Genomic DNA, 13,250 nt, shown 5'->3' on the forward strand with positions numbered 1-13,250 from the left:
CAGAAGAATTTGGTCCACCGCAAGTTCCGAAAATATGGAAAACCACATTGAATTAATTCAATGTGTTTGGGCATAAGCAGAGTGGGAAAACCAGAGTTATTGATAATATTTACTGTGGATTTAATGTTATTTTTAAAACAGCATTCTTGATGTATTTAAATTGAAGAAAAGAATGAACGAATTCCAATTTCAGGTTTTCAGTATCACCAGAGAACTGTGGATTGAGGAGGCTTTGATTTGGAATTGGTAGAGAAAATGTCAAGGCTTGGTTAATTTGTTGGGTTTGCATGTGGAGTGATGCATAAGTAGAGCTGGCCACCAGTAAGTCAGCAGAGGCAAGGAATGTTAGCTTTAAGCAGATGAATAAAAGTGGTGAAATACAGTTTGGTTAGAAAACAGTATGCATCTTTTGACCTGCCTGGGATGGGGTAAATGGTCACCTTTGGTCATGTACAATGCTGTGTTCTTTAATAAATCCGGAGGGATGGATCAAGTTAATCATGGTTTGATGTATAATCATTGTTAAGTGTTTATTCTGTGACTTGCTTGATTGTCTTATGAAGGTTGGGTTTCACAGTTTTACTCCTGGAGTGGTCTTTAATAATTTGTCTTTTCAGTTCAGTTTTAGGTAAAAGTTCGACTTCTAAACTTGCCTTTTTTATACGATCAAATTTAGTGCAGCTTTGCACTGTTGCTTATTATTATAATGATCAGGTGCTAACTTCTAGATGTAGCCAAAAGTTGGAAGAATTGATGTGTGTTCATGTTCGCTGTGAGTGTTCACAATTTCACACATTGTTTTCTTAAAATTTTGATGACATAAGAGATTCACCATGCCATGGATACAACCCACGGCTCGGAGCTTAGGTGGCTTCACTGAAACTCTCGGGGCTGCTATGGTATGCTTGGAATGCACTACACTGCAGTGACTAAAATAGATTTTTAAATATTTTATTTATTTGCGCTTCACTCTAAATGAGTTATTCTGTGAAGTACCAAGCTTCTTTATAGGCATTATTGCTTTTCAATAAATGGAGTGTATCGGTCCTGTGGATTCTCTTACTCTGTGCAGTGTTGCAATGCGACTTGTTGATAATTGGCTCCTCTTTAACATCATGTATTTTGTATGCTGGAGTTGTTGCTTGATTGGTTCCCATTTTGTTTGTAGAATTTAAATGCTTGAAAATATTTCATTACTGTGAAATAATGGTTTCTGTTAGTGGAATATAATGTCTTTTTTACAGTTTAGGTATTAGTTTTCTCATTTGTTTTGTAAAATGAAAAAAAAATTGGACACCCACTGAAATGATGAAACATACACGATATGCCCTGGAGGTACTTGTCATGAAAAAACATAAATTTGTGTAATTCTCATATATTTTAACATCTTTTTAATATTGCACATCATTCAATTCTGAGTGAGGAAAACATACAGGATGATTTATTTGTTTAGCTTGTGTTACCTCTGGCTTGTCTTTTATAATTGCATTAATTTTGAGATTTTTCTGCTTGGCTCACAAAATGAGATTATATGTAGTCACCGTGTTCCTACTATAGTAGTCAAGTGCCTAATAAGCACAGACAACCCTCTTGCGAATCATTTGCATTTATTCACAAGGAGCACTGAAGATGCCTAACAGAGAGAAGGACACAAGTGTGTTCTAACAACTTTAGGCTCTTTTTAAAAAAAAGAGTAAATAAAATTAACTGCAAAATTCAATTTGCATTAAGGAATAAAAACTAATTCAATATAATGTGCCCTTATCTGTCAGAGAGCTGTTATTGTAACAAAATGACTCAATCTGTGGGAGCAAGGGAACGCATGTTATAAAATAGTTTGATGGATAATAAATTTCGTTTTATGTATGGTGCCTTTAACACAAGAAATCACAAGTGATAACCAGCATTATCAAATACAAATGGACCATTATAAGGTATGAGAGCAGAAGCCGACAAAGTTGGCTTCTGAACAAGATGAGGGAACTTCAGAGGTGGTGAGGTTTAGAGAGGAGATTTTAGGGCTGAGTGCCAGTTAGTTAAAGGTACATTTAGAAAGTGACAAACATTGTTTTTTGTTGAAGAGCCTGGATCACAGAGTGTAGAGAAATCTGAGGGTTTGGAGACTGGGGGTGGGGAGGCCACTGAGAGATTTGAAAACGAATTTGAGAATTCACTGGAAATTAATTTTGGTCATGAACATTGAGGAGAGAACTGAATGGGTATTGGTAGGGTCAATAATGACATAATAGATTCATAGTATGGCCAAGTTCATGGTGTGGGAAAGGTCTTTGAATTAGCCAATATTTATGAAAATAAAAGAATGTGTCCTCCAGCTGAATAATTAGACATTCTGTCCATTTTCTGATGGAAAGCATGCTGGCATTGGGAAAATTCTATTGTCTAAAAACAAGTTGATTCTCATGAAAGGAACAAAATTTTTAGTTGATTGATTTCTGATAGTCTACATTAGTCTTTAGCTTTTATTGTACAATATTACCCTGGTCAGTCAAGCCTCTGGGCCTGGGCCTCTGTACCCCACTCTGCAACGAGTTCCTTGACTTCCTTACCAGGAGACCACAGTCAGTGCAGATAGGAAATAACATCTTCACCTCACTGACAATCAGCAGTGGCCCATCTCAAGAACATGTGTTTAACTCTCTACACTCATGGCTGTGTGGCTAGATAGAGTTGCAATGCCGTCTAAAAATTTGCTGATGACACAACTATTGTTGGTAGAATTTCAGATGGTGACCAGTGAGGTAAATCAGCTGGTTGAGTGGTCTTGCAACAACAACCTGGCACTCAATGTCAGTAAAACCAAGGGGCTGATGGTGGACTTCAGGAACAAGAAGTCAAGAGAACATTCACCAGTCCTCATTCAGGGATCAGCAGTGGAAAGGGTGAGCAGTTTAAAGTTTCTGCGTGTCAACATCTCTGAAGATCAATCCTTGGCCTAACACATTGATGCAATTACAAAGAAAGCATGACAACAGCTATATTTCATTTGGAGTTTAAGGAGACTTGGTTTGTCACCAGAGACTCTTGCAACTTTCTGCAGCTGTACTGTGTAGAGCATTTTAACATTGCACCGTGTGGTGTGGAGGGCAACTGAACAGGATCAGGAAAAAGCTGAAGAAAATTGTAAACCTAGCTCCATCATGGGCACTAACCTGCCTGCAATGAGGACATCTTCAAAAGGAGATGCCCCAAAAAGGCAGCATCCATCATTAAGGACACCCCCCCCCCCCCATCACTCAGGAATGTCCTCTTCTCATTGCAACCATAAGGAGAACATACAGGAGCCTGAAGAGTCAACGTTTTCAGAACAGCTGCTTCTCCTCTGCCATCGGATTACTGAATGGGCAATGAACTCATGTACACTACCTCACTTTTTTTCCCTATTTTGCTCTCGCACTACTTACTTGATTTAAATATATTTTCTTATTGTAATTTATAGTTTTTCATTATTGTGCTGTTACCATAAAACAACAATCTTCACAACACATGACAGTATTATTAAATCATTCTGAAGCATCTTGTTATAATGTTTAACTTACTTGTGCACTTCTTGGGTGCTACTCTATACTTTAGAGTTTGAACATGGCTCTACTTGTCCAAAATGTAGTTTTTATTTACTCTGTCATTCTTTGTTAAAAACATCGATATTTGAAACTTTTTTACGGCAGGGACTCTATATACTAGAAATAGATGAGTACATGTAATCTGTGAAGGTAATGAATTCAGTATTGACATTCAAGATACAGAACTTGAATTATGCAGCAGACCTTTAGAATGGAAATGAATAAGAGAGAATTTCAATTTATATTTGCAGATTTCTACCTTTGTCACCTGGAAATGAGAATCAATAGTAGTTTGGTGGAGAGGATGGGAATTAAAGTTAATCTCTTTCCTGAAGGTATTCCTTTCATCAAATGGTAACTACTTGATTTTTTCATTTACAACCTCATCCTTTGGTCTCAATTTCCTATTCAATTGAATGGTCCATTCATTAATTAATGAATGAAAGGAGCCACCTACCAGTTGTGGTTTCCCCAACAGGAGATAGTTATTTCCTCAGATCAGAATCAGAATCAGGTTTATTATCACCGGCATGTGACGTTAAGTTTGTTAACTTAGCAGCAGCAGTTCAATGCAATACATAATCCAGCAGAGAGAGAGAAAAAAAATAATAAATAAAATAAAAACATAAAATAAAACATAAACAAGTAAATCAATTATGTATATTGAATAGATTATTAAAAAATGTGCAAAAATAGAAATACTGTATATTAAAAAAGGTGAGGTATTGTCCAAAGCTTCAAAGTCCATTTAGGAATCGGATGGCAGAGGGGAAGAAGCTGTTCCTGAATCGCTAAGTGTGTGCCTTTAGGCTTCTGTATCTCCTACCTGATGGTAACAGTAAGAGAAGTGCATGCCCTGGGTACTGGAGGTCCTTAATAACGGACGCTGCCTTTCTGAGGCACCGCTTCCTAAAGATGTCCTGGGCACCTTGTAGGCTCGTGCCTAAGATTGAGCTGACTAGATTTACAACCTTCTACAGCTTCTTTTGGTCCTGTGCAGTAGCTCCTCCATACCAGACAGTGATGCAGCCTTTCAGAATGCTCTCCACAGTACAAATATAGAAGTTTTTGAGTGTATTTGTTGACATGCCAAATCGCTTCAAACTCCGAATAAAGTATAGCCGTTGTCTTGCCTTCTTTATGACTACATCAATATGTTGGAATCAATATGTTAGATCCTCAGAGATCTTGACACCCAGGAACTTGAAGCTGCTCACTCTCTCCATTTCTGATCCCTCTATGAGGATTGGTATGTGTTTATTTTCTTTGTTTTATTATTTATAATATTTGAGTGGTAAAATATAAAGAGTAAATTTAAAAAAAATTGTTTTCAGTTGAGAATTGTACTTGCTTAATAATTTTCTTTTGCATGCCTTTAGCCTAAACTGTCTTCACATATTTATTTAATTTAACATTACTTTCATCCAGCTTCTGTGGTTGTCTTCCTTGCACATCCTAATGTACCCCTAAATTGTTGTTATAAACGATATGGCAGTTTCAAAGTACATTAGTTGTCAGCGGTTTCCCATTGCATATTTGAACATTACATTGGGATTAGAAGGGCAAAGGACATCTTTGCCAAGGTATTGGTAGGAATGGAGTTCTTGCACACATAGTGGAGGAAACTGATCTATTTCAATGTGCAAAGAGCATCTGACTGAAAACACAATCTGGATGCTTTGCAACACACACAAAATACTGGAGGAACTTGGGTCAGGCAGCATCTATGGAAATGAATAAACAATCAACATTTTGGGCCAAGACCTTTCTTCAGGACTGAAATAGAAGGGGGAAGATGCATGCGCTCACTCTTTGAGTGCCCAGTCTTGAATTCTGTGTTGGAGAATTAAATCAGTGGGTTTGGAAACTTTTAATACAATGATAGTTTTTATGTGATGTCAGTGTTCAATTTTTAAGTGCTTCATGTTGGCAAATTAAATGGTTGGACAGCAGTAAATGTCAAATGTATTTATTGTTTTGCAGTCTTTTCACTGAAGAATGGATGGTGGGACTGAAGATGGCCATATTAAGAAGCGGTTTGTAACCGAGGCTGAATTAGAGGAAAGGCGCAAAGTGAGACAGGAAGAATGGGAAAAAGTTCGAAAGCCTGATGATCCTGAAGGTACAGCACTGTGTTCTGAGATGTTTTTATGTACCTGACCTTTTGAAGAATATGTAAAAGGGTGTGGAGCAAAAACTTCGCAGTTTGCTGATTATCACATTGACACAAGAGATGCTGTTACATTGAGGAATCTGCTCATATTTTTGTTCCATTTTGTGTTCTTTGTTTATCCATGTCGCTTCATTATTTTCAGTGTTGCATCTACTAAAGGAGTAATCTATTCTGATGGTTAAATTAGATATGAAACCAGGTACAAAGGTAAAAAGTAGAAGTAACTGATTTTAAAGGAATAGAAGAGACAATGAGCTAAATCCTCTTCGCAAACAGTTGCTATTTCAAATATTATTATAGACATTCATTTCTGGTTACTACTTTTGATTAAACTCTTAAGTGTTGCTTTGAAGGCAGCTGTGTTATGCAGTGCTTCAGTTAATGTGACCTGAGAGGCAGAGAAAATAACTTGTGCTGCTTCTCCCCCTTTTTTTGTTGGAGATACTAACTACGATGTTACACCTGTGACCAGTGTTGTTTTCATTGAGACAGTCACTCTATTCGTTGTATTGAAGTTGCATTAAAAGATCATTTACCTAAAACATATAACTGGTTCCTTTTCTCCTTATCTTAGTACCTCTAAAGAGGACTCTTCATGTCATCCAACACCTAAGTTTATGATGTGATCTGTGTACTACTTGTTCCTTTGCAGTAAGTGTAACCTTCTCAGAGCAATCAATGCTCTTGCAAATCTTTATGTCAACTAGGGTTGTTGCTTCATTGTGATTAATATCCTCTTTGTTTGAATTAACTCATTCCAGCACTTAATAAATCAGCTCGAAGTCTGGAACATTGCTAACAGTGAAAGTTAGATGACAATGGCAAAATTGACGAGGGAAAAATGCTTACTTTTTGATGTGAAATGGATTTAAATTTTCAGTTTCCATGTTGATTGGAAGAGTAAATTCAATATAAACTTACCATGCTTAAAAAGTCATATATCAGCCCTTGAGTGTATGTGTAACTATGGCAACTGTCCAAAATCATCGTGATAAGATGTTCTTCTTGATCCATATCCAACTGGCAACACTTCTTTCTCCTTCAGGAAGGGAATTTCTTCTTTAATTCACTAATGAAAAATACGCTCATGTAATAGTTTGGAAATTCCTCCCCACAGTGCAGTCCACTGCTGAGCAACTGTCTTGTCCCGTGTTTTGCTGGCTGGTCACTGAAAAACATTCCTATCTCTGAGACCGGTTCAGAGGAGATCCTGATTCCTTGCGGGGGTGGGGGGGGGAGGTGGTGGAGGCCTGGGGAGTGGGAATGGAAGTATGATGCCAAGAATAAAAGCTGATGGAACTTAGGGTTTACATTCTTGGAAGGAAATCACTGCAATTAAGAACTCTTGCACAACCATACTGTGGGTTGTGAGTGGGGGAAAATATAATTTCAAAGTGAGCATACTAGGTTTTAAAACATAATCTGGCTTTTGACCTCTTATTTAATCTAGAAACCAATCCCCTGTAAAACATCTCTCTTGGTATTATTAACAAATTCTTGAAATAGTCTGAATTTGCTCTTGTGCTCTTCACTTTGGAAAAGCTGGTTTAAGAAACAGCCACATTTTGCTGAGAACTAGACTCTTCACAAGAATTTTGGAAATGCATTACTCTTATCAACAGATAAGAAACTCTTAATTCATTTCAATCCAATCCAGCTTCCTTGATTATTGTGTCCTATTTCCCATCAAGTTGTTCACTTTTGTTATCAATGTTTTGGCCTGCTATTGAAAGAACAGACTTGTGTTTCGCAGCTTCACTTTTCTTGCTGTTCTGACAATGGAGAAAATTCATGGCAATGCTCAGAGCAGTTCAAAATGAAGATATGAGCACCACTGTGATACACTCAGTGGCCACTTTTATTAGTACCTCCTGTACCTAATAAAGTGACTGCTGAGTGTATGTAGTCACCTGCTGCTGTAGCTCATCCACTTCAAGGTTCAATGTGTTGTGCATTCAGAGGTACTGTCTGTACACCATTGTTGTAACCTGTGGTTATATGAGGTACTCTCGCCTTCTTGCCAGCTTGAACCAGTCTGACCATTCTCCCCTGACATCTTATTAACAAGGTGTTTTCATACACAGAACTGCTGCTCACTGCATGTTTTTTGTTTTTCACACCATACTCTGTAAGCTCTAGAGACTGTTGTGTGTCAAAATCCCGGGAGATCAGCAGTTTCTGAGATCTCAAACCATCCTGTATGACACCAAGAATCATTCCATGGTCAAAGCCACTTAGATCATACTGCTCGTCATTCCGCTGTTTGATCTGAACAACAGCTGAACCTCTTGACCATGTCTGTATTCTTTTTTGTATTGAGTTGCTACCACATGATTGGCTAATTAGATATTTACATTATCTGCATGTGTACAGGTGTACCTAATAAAGTGGCCACATAATGTACTGTTACCAGATATGTACCTCTCTGTTCATCCAGTCTAGTGCATTATATTCAGAACTTAGGCGTATAGTGTGAGACCATACTCTTAAGAATTGCATTGTAAAATGAGGAACTAAAGGCATTTTGCACTCATTTGTTCAATCCTTCAGACCTTGAGCTCCATAGTTCAGTCAGTTCAATTCTCTATTTCACTCTCACCATCTGTCTCTCATCTCCTGTAGTGTTCCAACAATGACCATTCTAGCTGAGGAAAATCACCTCATCTTCCATCTGGGCAATCATAGTGTTTTATATCTCTTGGACCGGGGTGGTGTTTATTTATTCTCTTTTTCTACTCTGTTTCCGTTCATCTCCTAATTATATCTCAGACATCCCACCTCTCCCGGAAGTTCCGGGAGCCTTCCGCATATTCATAGTGGCTCCCTGATGCCCGCAAATTATATACAAAATCACAGAAATCAATTTTTTTGAGAGCGAGAGAGAGAGAGAGAGAGAGAAAGTGCACGAGAAAAAGCAAGCGAGAGAGAGAGCGAGAGAAAGTGCACGAGAAAAAGCAAGCGAGAGAGAGAGCGAGAGAAAGTGCACGAGAAAAAGCAAGCGAGAGAGAGAGCGAGAGAAAGTGCACGAGAAAAAGCAAGCGAGAGAGAGAGCGAGAGAAAGTGCACGAGAAAAAGCAAGCGAGAGAGAGAGCGCGAGAGAGAAAGCAAGCGAGAACACGGGAGAGAAAGCAAGAGAGAGAGAGAAAGCAAGCGAGAGTGCGGGAGAGAAAGCAGGCGACAGCGTGAGAGAGAGAGAAAGCAAGCGAGAGCGCGAGAGACCGCCAGCGAGAGAGAGAGAGCGCGAGCGCGCGCCATGGCAGTGTTCCAGAAAAAAAGAAAATATAAAACGTATGTCACCCCAGACTACACTAAAGTGTACCCCTGCATAATAGGGGTCAAAAATAATTACAGTGTTGCTCGCTGCACTGTTTGCATCAGTGACTTTTCTATTGCCCATGGTGGGTTAAGACTGTAAAAGACATGTTGAGGTGAGATTAACAGGTGTCATTCGTTCATTAGCATAACTAATGTTATTTAAACTAGTTGACTAGCTGCTAAGGAGCTATTCTATTGCAGATATCCCACCTCTCTTGGAAGTTCCGGGAGTCTCCCGCAAATTGATGGTGCTACCTCCCTGAAATGAGTTTTTACAGGGTGGGATGTCTGATATCTCCTGTGTACAGATCAACTGTAACTAGCTACTAGTTGTATTACATCGGTCTCCAACCTTTAGCATACATTCCCTTTGTTTTGTCCATCCCTTTTTCTCTTCCGTGGAACTTAAAACATGTTTGATTTCTAACTTTTCCCGATTGCGATGAACAGTCAAAAACCTGAAATATTACCACTGTGTTTCTCTCCTGACCTACTGAGTAGTTCTGGCACTTTCTAGTTTGATTATTCAAGTGACAATTTTCTCTTTACGTAAATCTTTAAAATATAGGGGTCTGGTTTGAAAGATTTTATTTGCTCCCCACACTCCCAGCAACTGCTAGTTATTGAAATAAATTATTTGTAATATTTGTATTGTGCTTGATGTGAAGTTGAACTTCTAATCCAATGACCTGCTATTTGTCATGTCTGATTATTAAGTCTTTATGACATCCAGCTCTGCAGATTACTTTTGAAGATGGCTATAAAATAATTTGGCAAAGACATATTTGATAATCGGCTAACAAAATAAACTCCAGACAAAAACCAGTCTGATCTTGCATGGTATTCCAGGATGCTAGAGTGATTTTACAATATCTTGTTTTTAGTGCACGTATTCCAAGAAATCAACTGATGTTTTTTTTAAATTAAAGTAGATAATGAGCATTTTTTAATTATTTGGGCTTCTTACAATATATCTCGGCTTTGGTAAAAATAAATGGCATGTCCTTACCATCATACTGACCAAGTGCAGTAAATTTTATGGAGCTGGTCCCCAGTATAAAATTTTAAATTTGAATCAAGTTTTTATTAATGCAGCAAATGATAGTTGATCTCTAATTTTTACACATCTATTTTATACCTTTAATATAGCATCTTCCAAAACAATGAGAAATCTAAGCAAGAATCTAATTAAGAGAAGAAACAAGTACTGGAGAAAGAAATTGGTTGGGATCAAGGAGACATTGGATTGTGTCGAGGGAAAGAGAGTTTAAAAGAAGCAAGCGGGGGCAGTTGGTACATTTTGCATTTCACTTTTCCCGGGGAAACATTGGATTGCTCATAATTATGCACTTGGCAAGATCAAATAAAAAGAAGTTTAAGTGGAGCGGCCACTGTGTAAGTGGGTCAGTGTTAGAGTGGGGAGTTGAAACTTTACCTCATCGAGATTTTGATGAGGAGAGGCATGGCTGTAAATAGAATTTTTTTTTTTGTTATTTATCCTGTCTTTATTTTTTTATAGCTTATTTAGAACAGTGGGGATGCCAGGCAGGATAGTGGAATGCTCTTCTTGAAGGATGTGGGAAGGCAGGTAGACGTACAGTGTCCCTGAGGATTGTAATGTGGAAATAGATTTGCGGATCAAGTGACTGAAATGGAAGACACAGACGATGAGTGAGCACATTAACGATTTATTTATAAATGAACAGTAAAACATTAAACTGGGCATCTAGCTAAACAAGTGCTTGTAGACAAGCACTTGTTTAGCTAGATGCTCAGTTTAGAACTATAACACTAAACATACCCTTTAACCTTTTTTAATTAACAGCTACCCCATTAAATTTCCCCAAGTTAGAAAACTGCAGAACTAAGTGTGCTACAAATGAGTACTCAACTAAATAAATGCAGAGGTCCAATCTGTGTCAGCAGTGCTCTTTCCCTGTGGTTCTTCAGTGCTGGTCACAACTTCAGCCTGTAGCGAGCCCTAGAGTCAAAGGAAAGAGACGGAGTCTCTCACACATGCTATTCTTACACCCCCGAGGCACCCAGGACTGGAAACCGGTGCTGTGACGTGCAAGGTGACCAATGGGAAAGAGCTACCGCATCCTTTGAATGGGCCAATCAAGGACTGACACGGTGGAAGTGGGTTTTGACTGGTAAATAAGCCAACCACTCATATTGCAATGATTAATGCTGCAGCTTCTAACGAACTGTGTTCAAGAGTTAGAGCTGGCACCGGATGAACACTGTATCACTTGTGAGGGTGAGGGGTTGATAGATAGGACATACAGGAAGATAGTGCACCCAAGGCGCAGGACACAGATAAATGGGTGATTGTCAGGAAGGGGTAGGGGGTTAAGCAGATAGTGCAGAGTACCCCTGTGGTCGTTCACAACAGGTATACCTCTTTGGATGCAGTTGGAGGGGATGACCTAGCAGAGGAAAGCCACGTTGGTAAGGTCTCTGGCATTAAGTTTGGCTCTGTGGCTCAGAAGAGCAGGGGGAAGGAGAGGCAAGTTTTAGTGAAAGTGGATTCATTAGTTAGGGGAACAGAAAGGGGATTCTGTGGATAACTTTGAGATTCCCAAGAGGTATGTTGCCTCCTGGCTGCTGGGTCAGAGACATCTCTGATTGAATCCACAGCATTCTTAAGTGGGAGGGTAAGCGGCCAGAGGTCGTGGTCCATATTGGTACCAATGACATGGGTAGGAGGGGTGATGAGGTCCTGCAAAGTGAGTTCAGGGAGTTTGGTGCTAAGTTAAAGGACAGGACTTCCAGGGTTGTTATCTCAGGATTGCTACCGTTGCCACATGCTAGTGAGACCAGAAATCATACAGTTTAATACATGGCTACGGAGATGGTACAGAAGAGAGTGCTTCAGATTTTTGGAGCAGTGTGCTCTCTTCTAGGGAAGATGGGACCTGTATAGAAGAAATGGTTTGCACCTGAACTGAAAGGGGCCAGAACAGATAGTGGAGTGGTTGTGGGGAAAGGTGTTGTAATCCTACATACTGTCATGTGACCGGCAACAATGAATATCAAGTGAGTCAGGTTTTATAAAAACAAAACAAACATTTATTAAACTCTGCTCAACAATAGCGAAAAATATTCAAACGACTAACTTAACCGGAAGTTAGCTGCTGTACGGCAACTCTGGAACAGTTCTTAAAAGGGTGAATGTGAAAACAGTTCTTAAAGTCGTAAATTCGAACACAGTTCTTAGAATGGTAAATTCGAAAGTCCAAAAGGTTTATACAGTCAATTAGGAGAGACTTTCCTGAAGTAAAGAATTCCTCAAAGGCGTGACGTTACTGCTGATCCCAGCAGGAACCTGCCTTGTCCGCAGGATTCATGGCGATGGAAATAAAACAGTTTAAGGGAACTGACCTTTTCCTCTGGAATAGACACCGCAATCCTTCCTGCTTTAGCAGAGGATATCTCAAATGCAGGTCACTTTTTCTTGAATGAAGATTCAATAAAGGTCGATCCTCTCCAAAACTGCCAAAGGATATCAGCTTTACCCGACTCGGCGAATTCCTGTATTTTGGTACAGTCTTCACTCTCCAATACTACTTACAATAGAAAGTAGAACTCCACTTTAAAACAAAACTGCGTCATAAGACGAATACGCAGCATAACGGGGTATCTGACGAATTAAATAACGAACTAAACTGAAAGCTAACTGCGTCACCCCAGGGGTCATCACGTGATCTCACACTGGGAGGAAAATTACATTATGTGACCTCCACAAGACCATTACATCATGCTCATCAGATACTCAATTACATCATGGTCATAAGACAGTCATAAGATACGCATGAGGTATGTAACAATACAAAGTCAAGAGTCAAAAGATTGAGCATGGTGGGACTAACGTTCTGAGCTGCATATATTTCAAAGCAAGGAGTATTGTTGGAAAGGCAGATGAACTTAGGGCATTGATCGGCACATGGCGTTATGACCTCGTAGCCATTAGTGAGACATGGTTGCAGGAGGGCAGGACTGGCAGCTTAAAGTTCCGGAGTTCCATTGTGTTAGACGTGATAGGGTGGGAAGGATTAAAGAGGAAGGGGTGGCATTATGACTCAGGGAAAATGTCAGGACAATGCTCAGCCAGGACTGACTGGAGGCCAAATCTAGTGAGACTTTATGGGTAGAACTGAGGTGTAGAAAGTTATGACCAT

General features: G+C 39.3%; 1 protein-coding gene across 1 annotated transcript in view; it reads left to right on the top strand.

The window, feature by feature from the left end:
- Nucleotides 1-13,250, top strand: part of psme3ip1 (proteasome activator subunit 3 interacting protein 1) — a 149,794-nt gene that overhangs the window by 30,054 nt on the left and 106,490 nt on the right. Inside the window, exon 2 of the mRNA XM_072279460.1 lies at nucleotides 5,565-5,703. Coding sequence (XP_072135561.1) covers nucleotides 5,580-5,703 — 124 coding nt within the window. The 5' untranslated portion in view covers nucleotides 5,565-5,579. The remainder of the gene's footprint in view (nucleotides 1-5,564; nucleotides 5,704-13,250) is intronic.

This window comes from Mobula birostris, chromosome 15 (assembly GCF_030028105.1).
Source record: "Mobula birostris isolate sMobBir1 chromosome 15, sMobBir1.hap1, whole genome shotgun sequence".
Taxonomy (NCBI): domain Eukaryota; kingdom Metazoa; phylum Chordata; class Chondrichthyes; order Myliobatiformes; family Myliobatidae; genus Mobula; species Mobula birostris.